Raw genomic sequence first — 17,522 nt, 5'->3', positions numbered from 1 at the left:
CCATTACAGTAAGTTTCCCTGTAAATCTAATGATAAATTCATCCATTACAGTAAGTTTCCCTGTAACTCTAATGATAGACTTACCCATTACATTAAGATTCCCTGTAACTCTAATGATAAGCTTACCCATTACAATAAGTTTCCCTGTAACTCTAATAATAAACGTACCCATTACAGTGAGTTTCCCTGTAACTCTGATGATAAACTTACCCATTACAGTAAGTTTCCCTCTAACCCTAATGATAAACTTACCCATTACAGTAAGTTTCCCTGTAACTCTAATGATAAACTTACCCATTACAATAAGTTTCCCTGTAACTCTAATGATAAACTTACCCATTATAGTAAGTTCCCCTGTAACTCTAATGATAAACTTACCCATTATAGTAAGTTCCCCTGTAACTCTAATGATAAACTTACCCATTTCAGTAAGTTTCCTGTAACTCTAATGATAAACGTACCCATTATAGTAAGTTTCCCTGTAACTCTAATGATAAACTTACCCATAACAGTAAGTTTCCTGTAACTCTAATGATAAACTTACCCATTACAATAAGTTTCCCTGTAACTCTAATTATAAACTTACCCATTACAGTAAGTTCCCCTGTATTTCTAATGATAAACTTACCCATTACAGTAAGTTTCCCCGTAACTCTAATGATAAACTTACCCATTACAGGAAGTTTCCCTGTAACTCTAATGATAAACTTACCCATTACAGTAAGTTTCCCTGTATTTCTAATGATAAACTTACCGATTACAGTAAGTTTCCTTGTAACTCTAATGATAAACTTAACCATTACAGTAAGTTTCCCTGTAACTCTAATGATAAACTTACCCATTACAGTAAGTTTCCCTGTAACTCTAATGATAGACTTACCCATTACAGTAAGTGTCCCTGTAACTCTAATGATAAACTTACCCATTACAGTAAGTTTCCCTGTAACTCTAATGATAAACTTACCCATTACAGTAAGTTTCCCTGTAACTCTAATGATAAACTTACCCATTACAGTAAGTATCCCTGTAACTCTAATGATAAACTTACCCATTACAATAAGTTTCACTGTAACTCTAATGATAAACTTACCCATTACAGTAAGTTCCCCTGTAACTCTAATGATAAACGTACCCATTACAGTAAGTTTCCCTGTAACTCTAATGATAAACTTACCCATTACAATAAGTTTCACTGTAACTCTAATGATAAACTTACCCATTACAGTAAGTTTCCCTGTAACTCTAATGATAAACTTACCCATTACAGTAAGTTTCCCTGTAACTCTAATGATAAACTTACCCATTACAGTAAGTTTCCCAGTAACTCTAATGATAAACTTACCCATTACAGTAAGTTTCCCTGTAACTCTAATGATAAACTTACCCATTACAATAAGTTTCCCTGTAACTCTAATGATAAACTTACCCATTACAATAAGTTTCCCTGTAACTCTAATGATAAACTTACCCATTACATTAAGTTTCCCTGTAACTCTAATGATAAACTTACCCATTACAGTAAGTTCCCCTGTAACTCTAATGATAGACTTACCCATTTCAGTAAGTTTCCCTGTAACTCTAATGATAAACTTACCCATTACAGTAAGTTTCCCTGTAAATCTAATGATAAATTCATCCATTACAGTAAGTTTCCCTGTAACTCTAATGATAGACTTACCCATTACATTAAGATTCCCTGTAACTCTAATGATAAACTTACCCATTACAATAAGTTTCCCTGTAACTCTAATAATAAACGTACCCATTACAGTGAGTTTCCCTGTAACTCTGATGATAAACTTACCCATTACAGTAAGTTTCCCTGTAACTCTAATGATAAACTTACCCATTACAGTAAGTTTCCCTGTAACTCTAATGATAAACTTACCCATTACAATAAGTTTCCCTGTAACTCTAATGATAAACTTACCCATTACAGTAAGTTTCCCTGTAAATCTAATGATAAACTTACCCATTACAGTAAGTTCCCCTGTAACTCTAATGATAAACTTACCCATTATAGTATGTTCCCCTGTAACTCTAATGATAAACTTACCCATTTCAGTAAGTTTCCTGTAACTCTAATGATAAACGTACCCATTATAGTAAGTTCCCCTGTAACTCTAATGATAAACTTACCCATTACAGTAAGTTTCCCAGTAACTCTAATGATAAACTTACCCATTACAGTAAGTTTCCCTGTAACTCTAATGATAAACTTACCCATTACAATAAGTTTCCCTGTAACTCTAATGATAAACTTACCCATTACAATAAGCTTCCCTGTAACTCTAATGATAAACTTACCCATTACAGTAAGTTTCCCTGTAACTCTAATGATAAACTTACCCATTACAGTAAGTTTCCCTGTAACTCTAATGATAAACTTACCCATTACAGTAAGTTTCCCTGTAACTCTAATGATAAACTTACCCATTACAGTAAGTTTCCCTGTAACTCTAATGATAAACTTACCCATTACAGTAAGTTTCCCTGTAACTCTAATGATAAACTTACCCATTACAGTAAGTTTCCCTGTAACTCTAATGATAAACTTACCCATTACAGTAAGTTTCCCTGTAACTCTAATGATAAACTTACCCATTACAGTAAGTTTCCCTGTAACTCTAATGATAAACGTACCCATTACAGTAAGTTTCCCTGTAACTCTAATGATAAACTTACCCATTACAGTAAGTTTCCCTCTAACTCTAATGATAAACTTACCCATTACAGTAAGTTTCCCTGTAACTCTAATGATAAACTTACCCATTACAATAAGTTTCCCTGTAACTCTAATGATAAACTTACCCATTATAGTAAGTTCCCCTGTAACTCTAATGATAAACTTACCCATTTTAGTAAGTTCCCCTGTAACTCTAATGATAAACTTACCCATTTCAGTAAGTTTCCCTGTAACTCTAATGATAAACGTACCCATTACAGTAAGTTTCCCTGTAACTCTAATGATAAACTTACCCATTACAGTAAGTTTCCCTGTAACTCTAATGATAAACTTACCCATTACAATAAGTTTCCCTGTAACTCTAATTATAAACTTACCCATTACAGTAAGTTCCCCTGTAACTCTAATGATAAACTTACCCATTACAGTAAGTTTCCCCGTAACTCTAATGATAAACTTACCCATTACAGTAAGTTTCCCTGTAACTCTAATGATAAACTTACCGATTACAGTAAGTTTCCCTGTAACTCTAATGATAAACTTACCGATTACAGTAAGTTTCCCTGTAACTCTAATGATAAACTTAACCATTACAGTAAGTTTCCCTGTAACTCTAATGATAAACTTACCCATTACAGTAAGTTTCCCTGTAACTCTAATGATAGACTTACCCATTACAGTAAGTTTCCCTGTAACTCTAATGATAAACTTACCCATTACAGTAAGTTTCCCTGTAACTCTAATGATAAACTTACCCATTACAGTAAGTTTCCCTGTAACTCTAATGATAAACTTACCCATTACAGTAAGTTTCCCTGTAACTCTAATGATAAACTTACCCATTACAATAAGTTTCCCTGTAACTCTAATGATAAACTTACCCATTACAGTAAGTTTCCCTGTAACTCTAATGATAAACTTACCCATTACAGTAAGTTTCCCTGTAACTCTAATGATAAACTTACCCATTACAGTAAGTTTCCCTGTAACTCTAATGATAAACTTACCCATTACAGTAAGTTTCCCTGTAACTCTAATGATAAACTTACCCATTACAGTAAGTTTCCCTGTAACTCTAATGATAAACTTACCCATTACAGTAAGTTTCCCTGTAACTCTAATGATAAACTTACCCATTACAATAAGTTTCCCTGTAACTCTAATAATAAACTTACCCATTACAATAAGTTTCCCTGTAACTCTAATGATAAACTTACCCATTACATTAAGTTTCCCTGTAACTCTAATGATAAACTTACCCATTACAGTAAGTTCCCCTGTAACTCTAATGATAGACTTACCCATTTCAGTAAGTTTCCCTGTAACTCTAATGATAAACTTACCCATTACAGTAAGTTTCCCTGTAACTCTAATGATAAACTTCATCCATTACAGTAATTTTCCCTGTAACTCTAATGATAAGACTTACCCATTACATTAAGATTCCCTGTAACTCTAATGATAAACTTACCCATTACAATAAGTTTCCCTGTAACTCTAATGATAAACGTACCCATTACAGTGAGTTTCCCTGTAAATTTGATGATAAACTTACCCATTACAGTAAGTTTCCCTCTAACTCTAATGATAAACTTACCCATTACAGTAAGTTTCCCTGTAACTCTAATGATAAACTTACCCATTACAATAAGTTTCCCTGTAACTCTAATGATAAACTTACCCATTACAGTAAGTTTCCCTGTAACTCTAATGATAAACTTACCCATTACAGTAAGTTCCCCTGTAACTCTAATGATAAACTTACCCATTACAGTAAGTTTCCCTGTAACTCTAATGATAAACTTACCCATTACAGTAAGTTTCCCTGTAACTCTAATGATAAACTTACCCATTATAGTAAGTTCCCCTGTAACTCTAATGATAAACTTACCCTATTTCAGTAAGTTTCCCTGTAACTCTAATGATAAACTTATTCATTACAGTAAATTTCCCTGTAACTCTAATGATAAACTTACCCATTCGCGGCGATAAACTTACCCATTACAGTAAGTTTCCCTGTAACTCTAATAGTAAACTTACCCATTACAGTAAGTTTCCCTGTAACTCTAATGATAAACTTACCCATTACAGTAAGTTTCCCTGTAACTCTAGTGATAAACTTACCCATTACAGTAAGTTCACCTGTAACTCTAATGATAAACTTACCCATTACAGTAAGTTTCCCTGTAACTCTAATGATAAACTTACCCATTACAGTAAGTTCCCCTGTAACTCTAATGATAAACTTACCCAATACAGTAAGTTTCCACTGTAACTCTAATGATAAACTTACCCATTACAGTAAGTTCCCCTGTAACTCTAATGATAAACTTACCCATTACAGTAAGATTCCCTGTAACTCTAATGATAAACTTACCCATTACAGTAAGTTTCCCTGTAACTCTAATAATAAACTTACCCATTACAGTAAGTTTCCCAGTAACTCTAATGATAAACTTACCCATTACAGTAAGTTTCCCTGTAACTCTATGATAAACTTACCCATTACAGTAAGTTTCCTTGTAACTCTAATGATAAACTTATCCCATTACAGTAAGTTTCCCTGTAACTCTAATGATAAACTTACCCATTACAGTAAGTGTCCCTGTAACTCTCATGGTCAACTTACCCATTACAGTAAGTTCCCCTGTAACTCTAATAATAAACTTACCCATTACAGTAAGTTTCCCTGTAACTCTAATGATAAACTTACCCATAACAATAGGTTTCCCTGTAACTCTAATGATAAACTTACCCATTACAGTAAGTTTCCCTGTTACTCTAATGATAAACTTACCCATTACAGTAAGTTTCCCTCTAACCCTAATGATAAACTTACCCATTACAGTAAGTTTCCCTGTAACTCTAATGATAAACTTACCCATTTCAATAAGTTTCCCTGTAACTCTAATGATAAACTTACCCATTATAGTAAGTTCCCCTGTAACTCTAATGATAAACTTACCCATTTTAGTAAGTTTCCCTGTAACTCTAATTATAAACTTACCCATTACAGTAAGTTCCCCTGTATTTCTAATGATAAACTTACCCATTACAGTAAGTTTCCCCGTAACTCTAATGATAAACTTACCCATTACAGGAAGTTTCCCTGTAACTCTAATGATAAACTTACCCATTACAGTAAGTTTCCCTGTATTTCTAATGATAAACTTACCGATTACAGTAAGTTTCCTTGTAACTCTAATGATAAACTTAACCATTACAGTAAGTTTCCCTGTAACTCTAATGATAAACTTACCCATTACAGTAAGTTTCCCTGTAACTCTAATGATAGACTTACCCATTACAGTAAGTGTCCCTGTAACTCTAATGATAAACTTACCCATTACAGTAAGTTTCCCTGTAACTCTAATGATAAACTTACCCATTACAGTAAGTTTCCCTGTAACTCTAATGATAAACTTACCCATTACAGTAAGTATCCCTGTAACTCTAATGATAAACTTACCCATTACAATAAGTTTCACTGTAACTCTAATGATAAACTTACCCATTACAGTAAGTTCCCCTGTAACTCTAATGATAAACGTACCCATTACAGTAAGTTTCCCTGTAACTCTAATGATAAACTTACCCATTACAATAAGTTTCACTGTAACTCTAATGATAAACTTACCCATTACAGTAAGTTTCCCTGTAACTCTAATGATAAACTTACCCATTACAGTAAGTTTCCCTGTAACTCTAATGATAAACTTACCCATTACAGTAAGTTTCCCTGTAACTCTAATGATAAACTTACCCATTACAGTAAGTTTCCCTGTAACTCTAATGATAAACTTACCCATTACAATAAGTTTCCCTGTAACTCTAATGATAAACTTACCCATTACAATAAGTTTCCCTGTAACTCTAATGATAAACTTACCCATTACATTAAGTTTCCCTGTAACTCTAATGATAAACTTACCCATTACAGTAAGTTCCCCTGTAACTCTAATGATAAACTTACCCATTTCAGTAAGTTTCCCTGTAACTCTAATGATAAACTTACCCATTACAGTAAGTTTCCCTGTAAATCTAATGATAAATTCATCCATTACAGTAAGTTTCCCTGTAACTCTAATGATAGACTTACCCATTACATTAAGATTCCCTGTAACTCTAATGATAAACTTACCCATTACAATAAGTTTCCCTGTAACTCTAATAATAAACGTACCCATTACAGTGAGTTTCCCTGTAACTCTGATGATAAACTTACCCATTACAGTAAGTTTCCCTCTAACCCTAATGATAAACTTACCCATTACAGTAAGTTTCCCTGTAACTCTAATGATAAACTTACCCATTACAATAAGTTTCCCTGTAACTCTAATGATAAACTTACCCATTATAGTAAGTTCCCCTGTAACTCTAATGATAAACGTACCCATTATAGTAAGTTCCCCTGTAACTCTAATGATAAACTTACCCATTATAGTATGTTCCCCTGTAACTCTAATGATAAACTTACCCATTTCAGTAAGTTTCCTGTAACTCTAATGATAAACGTACCCATTATAGTAAGTTCCCCTGTAACTCTAATGATAAACTTACCTATTTCAGTAAGTTTCCTGTAACGCTAATGATAAACTTACCCATTACAGTAAGTTTCCCTATAACTCTAATGATAAACTTACCCATTACAGTAAGTTCCGCTGTAACTCTAATGATAAACTTACCTATTACAGTAAGTTTCCCTGCAACTCTAATAGTAAACACCCATTACAGTAAGTTTCCCTGTAACTCTAATGATAAACTTACCCATTACAGTAAGTTTCCCTGTAACTCTGATAAACTTACCCATTACAGTAAGTTCCCCTGCAACTCTAATGATAAACTTACCCATTACAGTAAGTTTCCCTGTAACTCTAATGATAAGCTTACCCATTACAGTAAGTTCCCCTGTAACTCTAATGATAAACTTACCCAATACAGTAAGTTCCACTGTAACTCTAATGATAAACTTACCCATTACAGTAAGTTCCCCTGTAACTCTAATGATAAACTTACCCATTACAGTAAGATTCCCTGTAACTCTAATGATAAACTTACCCATTATTGTAAGTTTCCCTGTAACTCTAATAATAAACTTACCCATTACAGTAAGTTTCCCAGTAACTCTAATGATAAACTTACCCATTACAGTAAGTTTCCCAGTAACTCTGATAAACTTACCCATTACAGTAAGTTTCCTTGTAACTCTAATGATAAACTTATCCATTACAGTAAGTTTCCCTGTAACTCTAATGATAAACTTACCCATTACAGTAAGTGTCCCTGTAACTCTCATGGTCAACTTACCCATTACAGTAAGTTCCCCTGTAACTCTAATAATAAACTTACCCATTACAGTAAGTTTCCCTGTAACTCTAATGATAAACTTACCCATAACAATAGGTTTCCCTGTAACTCTAATGATAAACTTACCCATTACAGTAAGTTTCCCTGTTACTCTAATGATAAACTTACCCATTACAGTAAGTTTCCCTGTAACTCTAATGATAAACTTACCCATTACAGTAAGTTTCCCTGTTACTCTAATGATAAACTTACCCATTACAGTAAGTTCCCCTGTAACTCTAATGATAAACTTACCCAATACAGTAAGTTCCACTGTAACTCTAATGATAAACTTACCCATTACAGTAAGTTCCCCTGTAACTCTAATGATAAACTTACCCATTACAGTAAGATTCCCTGTAACTCTAATGATAAACTTACCCATTATTGTAAGTTTCCCTGTAACTCTAATAATAAACTTACCCATTACAGTAAGTTTCCCAGTAACTCTAATGATAAACTTACCCATTACAATAAGTTTCCCAGTAACTCTGATAAACTTACCCATTACAGTAAGTTTCCTTGTAACTCTAATGATAAACTTATCCATTACAGTAAGTTTCCCTGTAACTCTAATGATAAACTTACCCATTACAGTAAGTGTCCCTGTAACTCTCATGGTCAACTTACCCATTACAGTAAGTTCCCCTGTAACTCTAATAATAAACTTACCCATTACAGTAAGTTTCCCTGTAACTCTAATGATAAACTTACCCATAACAATAGGTTTCCCTTTAACTCTAATGATAAACTTACCCATTACAGTAAGTTTCCCTGTTACTCTAATGATAAACTTACCCATTACAGTAAGTTTCCCTGTAACTCTAATGATAAACTTACCCATTACAGTAAGTTTCCCTGTTACTCTAATGATAAACTTACCCATTACAGTAAGTTTCCCTGTAACTCTAATGATAAACTTACCCAATACAGTAAGTTCCCTGTAACTCTAATGATAAACTTACCCATTACAGTAAGTTTCCCTGTAACTCTAATGATAAACTTACCCATTACAGTAAGTTTCTCTGTAACTCTAATGATAAACTTACCCATTACAGTAAGTTTCCCTGTAACTCTAATGATAAACTTACCCATTACAGTAAGTTTCTCTGTAACTCTAATGATAAACTTACCCATTACAGTAAGTTTCCATGTAACTCTAATGATAAACTTACCCATTACAGTAAGTTTCCCTGTGCTTCTCTCTATTGGCTGCACCAGTGTAGGATGTTGCACCCTGCAGATATATTCTGCCCCTTGGTCTGTACTTAGTGTTGGGGTCACAGTCAGGCTGGCTGTGCAGCTGTAGGTTTTATCCTGATCTCTGTGTGACTTAATATCAGGTCTGGTCACTTCAGTTAATTCCTGGCTTCCTTCTTCTCTTTTCAGCCATATCACAGTCAGTGCATCTGGGAAATACCGTGAGATTTTACATTGCAGGGTGACCGGTGTCTCATGGAGCATTAGAGGTGTCCGTATTTCTTCCACCTTTGGTTTCCAAATGAAATCTACCAGAGAAATAAACAAATGTGAGAATGTGTTGTGTGAATTTACAGGGTAATAATAAAGCAAAACAGAAAGTCAGAGACCCACAATTTATGGCACAGGCTGCTGAATAGATTTTTTAAGTAGACAGGGCTGGTGGTACAATAGAGGAAGACTAGACAATTGCCCAAGGCTGTCCCTGCAGGGGGCGCCACATTAGAGCATGAAATATTTGTTTTTAAGTTTTTTTTTTTTTTTGCTGCCTAACTTTGCTTATATAATAGGGGACACATGTGGATGTATAATGGTTAGAATAGGAGGGGACTCCCCTTAAACATAATAAAGCAGAGAGTGCAGGTCATCCAGAGCAGCTAAAATATCTCATTGCACAGCCCCAGCGCTCACTGAAAATCTTCAGCAGCCTTCATAAATGTTGCTGGGGCTGGTGTCAGCAGTGGGACTGTGATGGAGTGTATAAACTCATCCCTGTAGAAAGGGTTCATTTCTCTACAGGAAAAAGTTCTTTACTGAAAAAAACAAAATGCTGTAAGGTTCAATGCAAGCTCACCACTGAAAACATTATTATTATTAACAGGCAGACAACAAGAAGCCAATTAGCAACAGCTGAGGATAGTTAGAGGGGTATATAAGGTAGCTATATAAGGCAACTGTTGCAAGCAAGGTTAGATTAATTTGGATCTCAGACAGCAAAATAGCAAGACACTGGGAGAGTTGTCTTGTTTAACCTGCATTAAAATGCCTAATGCTTTATCCTAAGAACTTGTAGGATTATATAATTTGTGTGTTTGTTTTTCTGTTCTAAAGCATATGACTTTGTGTGTGTACTGTTTTATTTTGCTCGATTGTTTAAAGAACAAAAAGGCTGGTTGTTTAACCCTTGAACTGCTGACTGAAAGTAAAGACTTTTGTTTAAAAGTGAAATTTTATTTTGCATCATTCTGTTTGTGCTTTACATTTCCTGACAAGGTCCACTCCATTACAGGGACTCATCTCTGTCCATAGCCTAATGGATATTGCTGGGGCAGATAGTAACTTGTAGGTAAAATGATAATACTAGTTTACTTTCTTCTCTTGCACAATGTCTGTCTGTCTCTCTATCTGTCTATTTATCTGGTATATATATATATATATATATATATATATATATATATATATATATATATATATATATATATATATATATATATATATATATATATATATATATATACTTAATACAAATTCACAGATATCACTCTCCAGCTGTCAGAGAAGCCAGTATAGTCAGCTGGAGAGTGATATCTCTTTTGCCTTACCCAGGCCAGTACATTTTACCTTGGATCCGGTACATTCTAACAGAGGGCTTGGATCGAATTAGAAAAGTTAACAAAGATCAGACAAAGCCAAGAACTGTACCTAAAGGCATATTTGAATCTTCCCTCTTGTAAGTGCATATATGTGCGCAGTGAGATTATGAAAGAAAGTATTTCTACTACCTTGGATTTGGGTTGTGCTTGTCTTTTATCTTTACATATATATTTATATATATATATATATATATATATATATATATATATATATATATATATATATATATATATATAAGAGCTAGGAAAGGGAGGGCACTCTCAGGATTTATATACATCAAAGTTAGTTTATTGTTTATAACAACAACGTTAGAAAGTCATAAGGATAGGTCGACGTTTCGGCTTACATAGAAGCCTTCATCAAGACAGATGAACAACTCACAACGGCGACTTGCAGCCGCACACAACACCACCACCCTCCCTTTCCTAGCTCTTATCTACAATCCATTGAGGATTGCACCCAGGTGCTTCATTATTAGTTGAAGCTGGAGTGCTGGAACACGTGCTAATTGGATAATATATATATATATATATAACTTGTTTATTTAAAGTCTTTATTGCACAGTACCACATATCTATCATCTGTCTATTCTACTTGCATACCTATTCATCAATCTATAGAGATGACCACAGTTTCTAAACACCATGCCCTATTTCAGTGTATAGATACTCGGTAATAATTATACACAAGGCCGGATTGGCCTAATAGGATACCAGGGACTCCATTACATATGCAGCGTCGCCCGCAAAATTCTCCGCCGTGATTTTGGTATTACATATACGGCGTAGCATACAAGTTACGCACGTATATTTCACGCTTCTGCCGTATTTTTTATCCCCATAGATTAACATGGAACAGCCGCTCAATTTGGTATCCATTATACAGCGTAAGGACTTCCGCGTGCAGAATTCAGAAAATCTACTTCATTCTCATCTCGCCACATATTGCAGGAGCAGCAACTTTTGCACTGACTAAAAAAGCAACGTAACTCCCTGGAAGCCTTAACAAACACATACATTTAAGCAGCATTTCAAATAGTTAAAGGGACAGTATACTATATTGGTTTTTTAAGGTTTATTTGTGTATTTGAAATAGCTGATTTTGTTGTTTGAAGCCACAACCTAATCAAATGAATTGAGCTTGTAGGTATAATCAGATCTCATCACTTTATCACATTGTGGACATATACTTGCTTATTTACTTTCGCCTAGATTACGAGTTTTGCGTTAGATGCTATGCGGTTCTAACGAGCAGTTTATGCTCACCGCTCACTTTCATGCAACGCTGGTATAACGTTTTTTTACAAACCCGTCGTTAAAAGACAAGAAGTGAGCGTAGAGCAAAATTTTGCTCCCAATCTCACTTCAATACCAGCACTGCTTAAGTCAGCGGTGAGCTGGTGTAACGTGCTTGTGCACGATTTCCCCATAGGAATCAACGGGAAGAGCCGCCTGAAAAAAAGTCTAACACCTGCAAAAAAGCAGCGTAAAACTCAGTAACGCACCCCTATTGATTCCTATGGGGAAACACATTTTATGTTTACACCTAACACCCTAACATGAACCCTGAGGGGCCCATTTATCAAAGGGCTTGCGGACCTGATCCGACACTGCGGATCAGGTCCGCAAGACCTCGCTAAATGCGGAGAGCAATACGCTCTCCACATTTAACATTGCACCAGCAGCTCACAAGAGCTGCTGGTGCAACGCCGCCCCCTGCTGACTTGCGGCCAATCGGCCGCCAGTAGGGAGCTGTCAATCAACCCGATCGTATTCGATCGGGTTGATTTCCGGCGGTTCCTGTCCGCCTGCTCAGAGCAGGCGGACAGGGTTATGAAGCAGCGGTCTTTAGACCGCTGCTTCATAACTTGTGTTTCTGGCGAGTCTGAAGACTCGCCAGAAACACGGCCCTTCAAGCTCCATACGGAGCTTGATAAATGGGCCTGTAGGTCTAAACACCCTTAATCTTACACTTATTAACCCCTAATCTGCCGCCCCAACATCACGACACCTTCATTATACTTATTAACCACTAATCTGCCGCTCCGGACACCGCCGCCACCTACAATATATTTATTAACCCCTGATCTTCCGCCCCCAATGTCGCCACCACCTACCTACACTTATTAACCCCTAATCTGCCGCCCCCAACGTCACCGCTACTATAATAAACATATTAACCCCTAAACCCGCCGCACTCCCGCCTCACAAACACTAGTTAAATATTATTAACCCCTAATCTGTCGTCCCTAACATTGCTGCCACCTACCTACATTTATTAACCCCTAATCTGCCAGCCCCAACGTCGCTGCCACTATATTCAATTTATTTAACCCTAACCCTAGCCCTAACACCCCCTTACTTAAATATAATTTAAATAAATCTAAATAAATATTCCTATCATTAACTAAATTATTCCTTTTTTAAACAAAATACTTACCAATAAAATAAACCCTAAGCTAGCTACAATATAACTAATATTTACATTGTATCTAGCTTAGGTTTTATTTTTATTTTACATGCAAGTTTGTATTTATTTTAACTAGGTAGAATAGTTATTAAATAGTTATTTAGTATTTAATAACTTCCTAGCTAAAATAAATACAAAAGTAACTGTAAAATAAAACCTAACCTAAGTTACAATAACACATAACACTACACTATAATTAAATAAATGAACTAAATTAAATACTATTAAATAAATAAAATTAAATTAGCTAAAGTACAACCCCCCCCACTAAATTACAGAAAATAATAAACAAATTACAGATATTTAAACTAATTACCACTAATCTAATAGCCCTATTAAAATAAAAAAGCAACCCCCCCAAATAAAAAAAACCCCTAGCCTAAACTATACTCCCAATAGCCCTTAAAAGGGCCATTTGCTGGGCATTGCCCCAAAGTAATCAGCTCTTTTACCTGTAAAAAAAAATACAAACAACCCCCCCAACAGTAAAACCCACCATCCACACAACCAACCCCCCAAATAAAATACTAACTAAAAAAACCTAAGCTCCCCATTGCCCTGAAAAGGGCATTTGGATGGGCATTGCCCTTAAAAGGGCAGTTAGCTCTCTTGCAGCCCAAACCCTAACCTAAAAAAAAAAACCCACCCAATACACCCTTAAAAAAAACTAACACTAACCCCCTGAAGATCGACTTACCGGGAGACGTCTTCATCCAAGCCAGGCAGAAGTGGTCCTCCAGACGGGCAGAAGTCTTCATCCAAGCCGGGCAGAAGTGGTCCTCTAGACGGGCAGAAGTCTTCATCCAGACGGCATCTTCTATCTTCATCCATCCGGCGCGGAGCGGCTCCATCTTCAAGACATCCAGCGCTGAGCCAATAGAATCAGCCAATAGAATGCGAGCTCAATCCTATTGGCTGATTGGATCAGCCAATAGGATTTTTTCTACCTTAATTCCGATTGGCTGATAGAATTCTATTAGCCAATCAGAATCTAAGGGACGCCATATGGATGATGTCACTTAAAGGCACCTTCATTCGTCGTTAGTCCGTCGGAAGAAGAGGATGCTCTACGTCGGATGTCGTGAAGATGGAGCCGCTCCGTGCTGGATGGATGAAGATAGAAGATGCCGTCTGGATGAAGACTTCTGCCCGTCTGGAGGACCACTTCTGCCCGGCTTGGATGAAGACTTCTTCCCATCTGGAGGACCACTTCTGCCCGGCTTGGATGAAGACTTCTGCCCGTCTGGAGGACCACTTCGCCCGGCTTGGATGAAGACGCCTCCTGGTAAGTCGATCTTCAGGGTTTAGTGTTAGGTTTTTTTTAAGGGTGTATTGGGTGTTTTTTTTTTTTAGGTTAGGGTTTGGGCTGCAAAAGAGCTAACTGCCCTTTTAAGGGCAATGCCCATCCAAATGCCCTTTTCAGAGCAATGGGGAGCTTAGGTTTTTTTAGTTAGTATTTTATTAGGGGGGTTGGTTGTATGGGTGTTGGGTTTTACTGTTGGGGGGGTTGTTTGTATTTTTTTTTAAAGGTAAAAGAGCTGATTACTTTGGGGCAATGCCCTGCAAAAGGCCCTTTTAAGGGCTATTGGTAGTTTAGTTTAGGCTAGGGTTTTTTTATTTTGGGGGCTTTTTATTTTAATAGGGCTATTAGATTAGGTGTAATTAGTTTAAATATCTGTAATTTGTTTATTATTTTCTGTAATTTAGTGGGGGGTTTTTGTACTTTAGATAATTTAATTTTATTTATTTAATAGCATTTAATTTAGTTCATTTATTTAATTATAGTGTAGTGTTAGTTGTTAGTGTAACTTAGGTTATGTTTTATTTTACAGGTACTTTTTTATTTATTTTAGCTATGTAGTTATTAAATAGTTAATAACTATTTAATAACTATTCTACCTAGTTAAAATAAATACAAACTTGCCTGTAAAATAAAAATTAGTTATATTGTAGCTATCTTAAGGTTTATTTTATAGGTAAGTATTTAGTTTTAAATAGGAATTATTTAGTTAATGATAGCAATATTTAGTTAGATTTATTTAAACTATATTTGTTAGGGGGTGTTAGGGTTAGACTTAGGTTTAGGGGTTAATAACTTTAATATAGTGGTGCGACGTTGGTGGCGGCAGATTAGGGGTTAATAAATGTAGGTAGGTGGCGGCGATGTTAGGGATGGCAGATTAGGGGTTAATAATAATAAACTAATGTTTGCGAGGCGGGAGTGCGGCGGTTTAGGGGTTAATATGTTTATTATAGTGGAGGCGATGTCGTTGGTGGCAGATTAGGAGTTAATAAGTGTAGGTAGGTTGCGGCGACATTGGGGGCGGCAGATTAGGGGTTAATAAATATAATGTAGGTGTTGGCAATGTTGGGGGCAGCAGATTAGGGGTTAATAAATATAATGTAGGTGGCGGCGGTGTCCGGAGCGGCAGATTAGGGGTTAAAAGATTTAATTTAGTGTTTGCGATGCGGGAGGGCCTCGGTTTAGGGGTTAATAGGTAGTTTATGGGTGTAAGTGTACTTTTTAGCACTTTAGTTATGAGTTTTATGTTACGGCGTTGTACCATAAAACTCATAACTACTGACTTTCAAATGCGGTAGAAATCTTGACGGTTTAGGGTGTACCGCTCACAGACTCGTAATACCAGTGCTATGAAAAGTCCCATAGAAAGAAGGGTTTACGAAGTTTATGTAAGTCGTTTTGTTGTAAGGCCAAAAAAGTGTGCGGTGATCCTAAACCTTCAAGACTCGTAATACCAGTGGTAGGAAAAAAGCAGCGTTAGCACCTGTTAACGCTGCTTTTTCAGCTACCGCAAAACGCGTAATCTAGGCCTTTTTGTTTGTTCTTAAAACAATCAACAATACTTAGAAGAGAGAACAATGGGAAATCATAAGTGTATTACCTTCATCTCTTTAGAACCCACTGGAGTGTAATTTATTCTAATGTTAACACAGCTTGGCATTGATGCCAAAATATGTAAAGGGACAGTCAAGTCCAATGAAAACCTTCTTGTTTCAAATAGGTCACGTTATTTCAAACAACTTTCAAATATAATTCTTTGTTCTCTTGGTATTCTTAGTTGAAAGCTAAACCTAGGATGGCTCATATGACAATTTCTAAGACCTTCTTGAAGGCCGCCTCTTTGCAATTGTGTCAAACCAATCACAGACAACACAACCTCTCACCTGCAGCCTTAAAACACCTAATAATGCACACCCTATCAGTAACATCACTATTATATATACCCATGTGTCAATTTATATTGGATGTGAGGTACATTGATTTACCTCTTAGAAGTGAATATTACTATATGTACCCTTCATAAACAACTATTGTGGATGTGAGTTATAGTACAAGAATATGTCATAAACGTTATAATATTACCTGTTTTTATTGCCATTTCCACACAGGTCATAGTATATGTTTTAACAATCTTAGTGTAATAAAACACACCTCACATGGATGTGGATGACAATTATATGGTAAATAACAGAGGACAAGATTTATGGTGAACTATAAGAATATTTATTTCTTTTTTGGCTTCTTGGACGAGGGAGCTGAGGTGACTGTAGTGTATTTCCTTGTTCTCCTGGTTTGAGAAGATTCTGGTGTTTCTGCTGGTGTGCTGGCCACAGATGATAGGCTGGAGACAGTGTCCTGCTGGTGTGTAAAGTGCTCAACCAACACACCCAAGAGTTGATTTTGTTCTCTCCATCTATTGTCCATTTGCATCTGCATATCAGACAGAATTTGCATCATCTGTGACTGGTTCTGAACACTTGCACTTAACGATGCTGCCATGTTCCTCTGTAGCTCTATGCTACATTGTTGTATCCTCTCTTGGCTCCTGATGAACCTTTCTTGATTCCTGAAGAACCTCTCTTGGCCTCTTTGTATGCTCTCTGTGCTTGTTATGAGCCTCCTCTGGAGTGCAATGTATTCCTCACTCAGGGGAGAATACAATGCATTCATAGGATCTTGAGCAGCAGGGCTTCTAGTTGCTTGTGGGGCATGGTCAGCTGCATTTTCTGGTTCTTGTGGGGCAGGGTCAGCTGCATCTGCTGGTTCTTGTGAGGCAGGTTCCGCTGCATCTGCTGGTTCTTGTGGGGCAGGTTCAGCTGCATCTGATGGTTTTTGTGGGGCAGGTTCAGCTTAATTTCTGGTTCT

General features: G+C 36.2%; 1 protein-coding gene across 1 annotated transcript in view; it reads right to left on the bottom strand.

Annotated features, from left to right (window-relative positions):
- Window positions 1–17,522, bottom strand: part of LOC128643485 (uncharacterized) — a gene marked incomplete at its 3' end in the record, with an annotated part of 176,509 nt that overhangs the window by 25,746 nt on the left and 133,241 nt on the right. The window contains 1 exon segment of the mRNA XM_053696330.1: window positions 9,208–9,540. Coding sequence (XP_053552305.1) covers window positions 9,208–9,540 — 333 coding nt within the window.

The sequence above is a fragment of the Bombina bombina genome, unplaced genomic scaffold (assembly GCF_027579735.1).
Source record: "Bombina bombina isolate aBomBom1 unplaced genomic scaffold, aBomBom1.pri scaffold_566, whole genome shotgun sequence".
Classification (NCBI taxonomy): Eukaryota; Metazoa; Chordata; class Amphibia; order Anura; family Bombinatoridae; genus Bombina; species Bombina bombina.
Note: the sequence above shows the minus strand (reverse complement) of the source record. Positions and strands in the feature narration are given on the sequence as shown.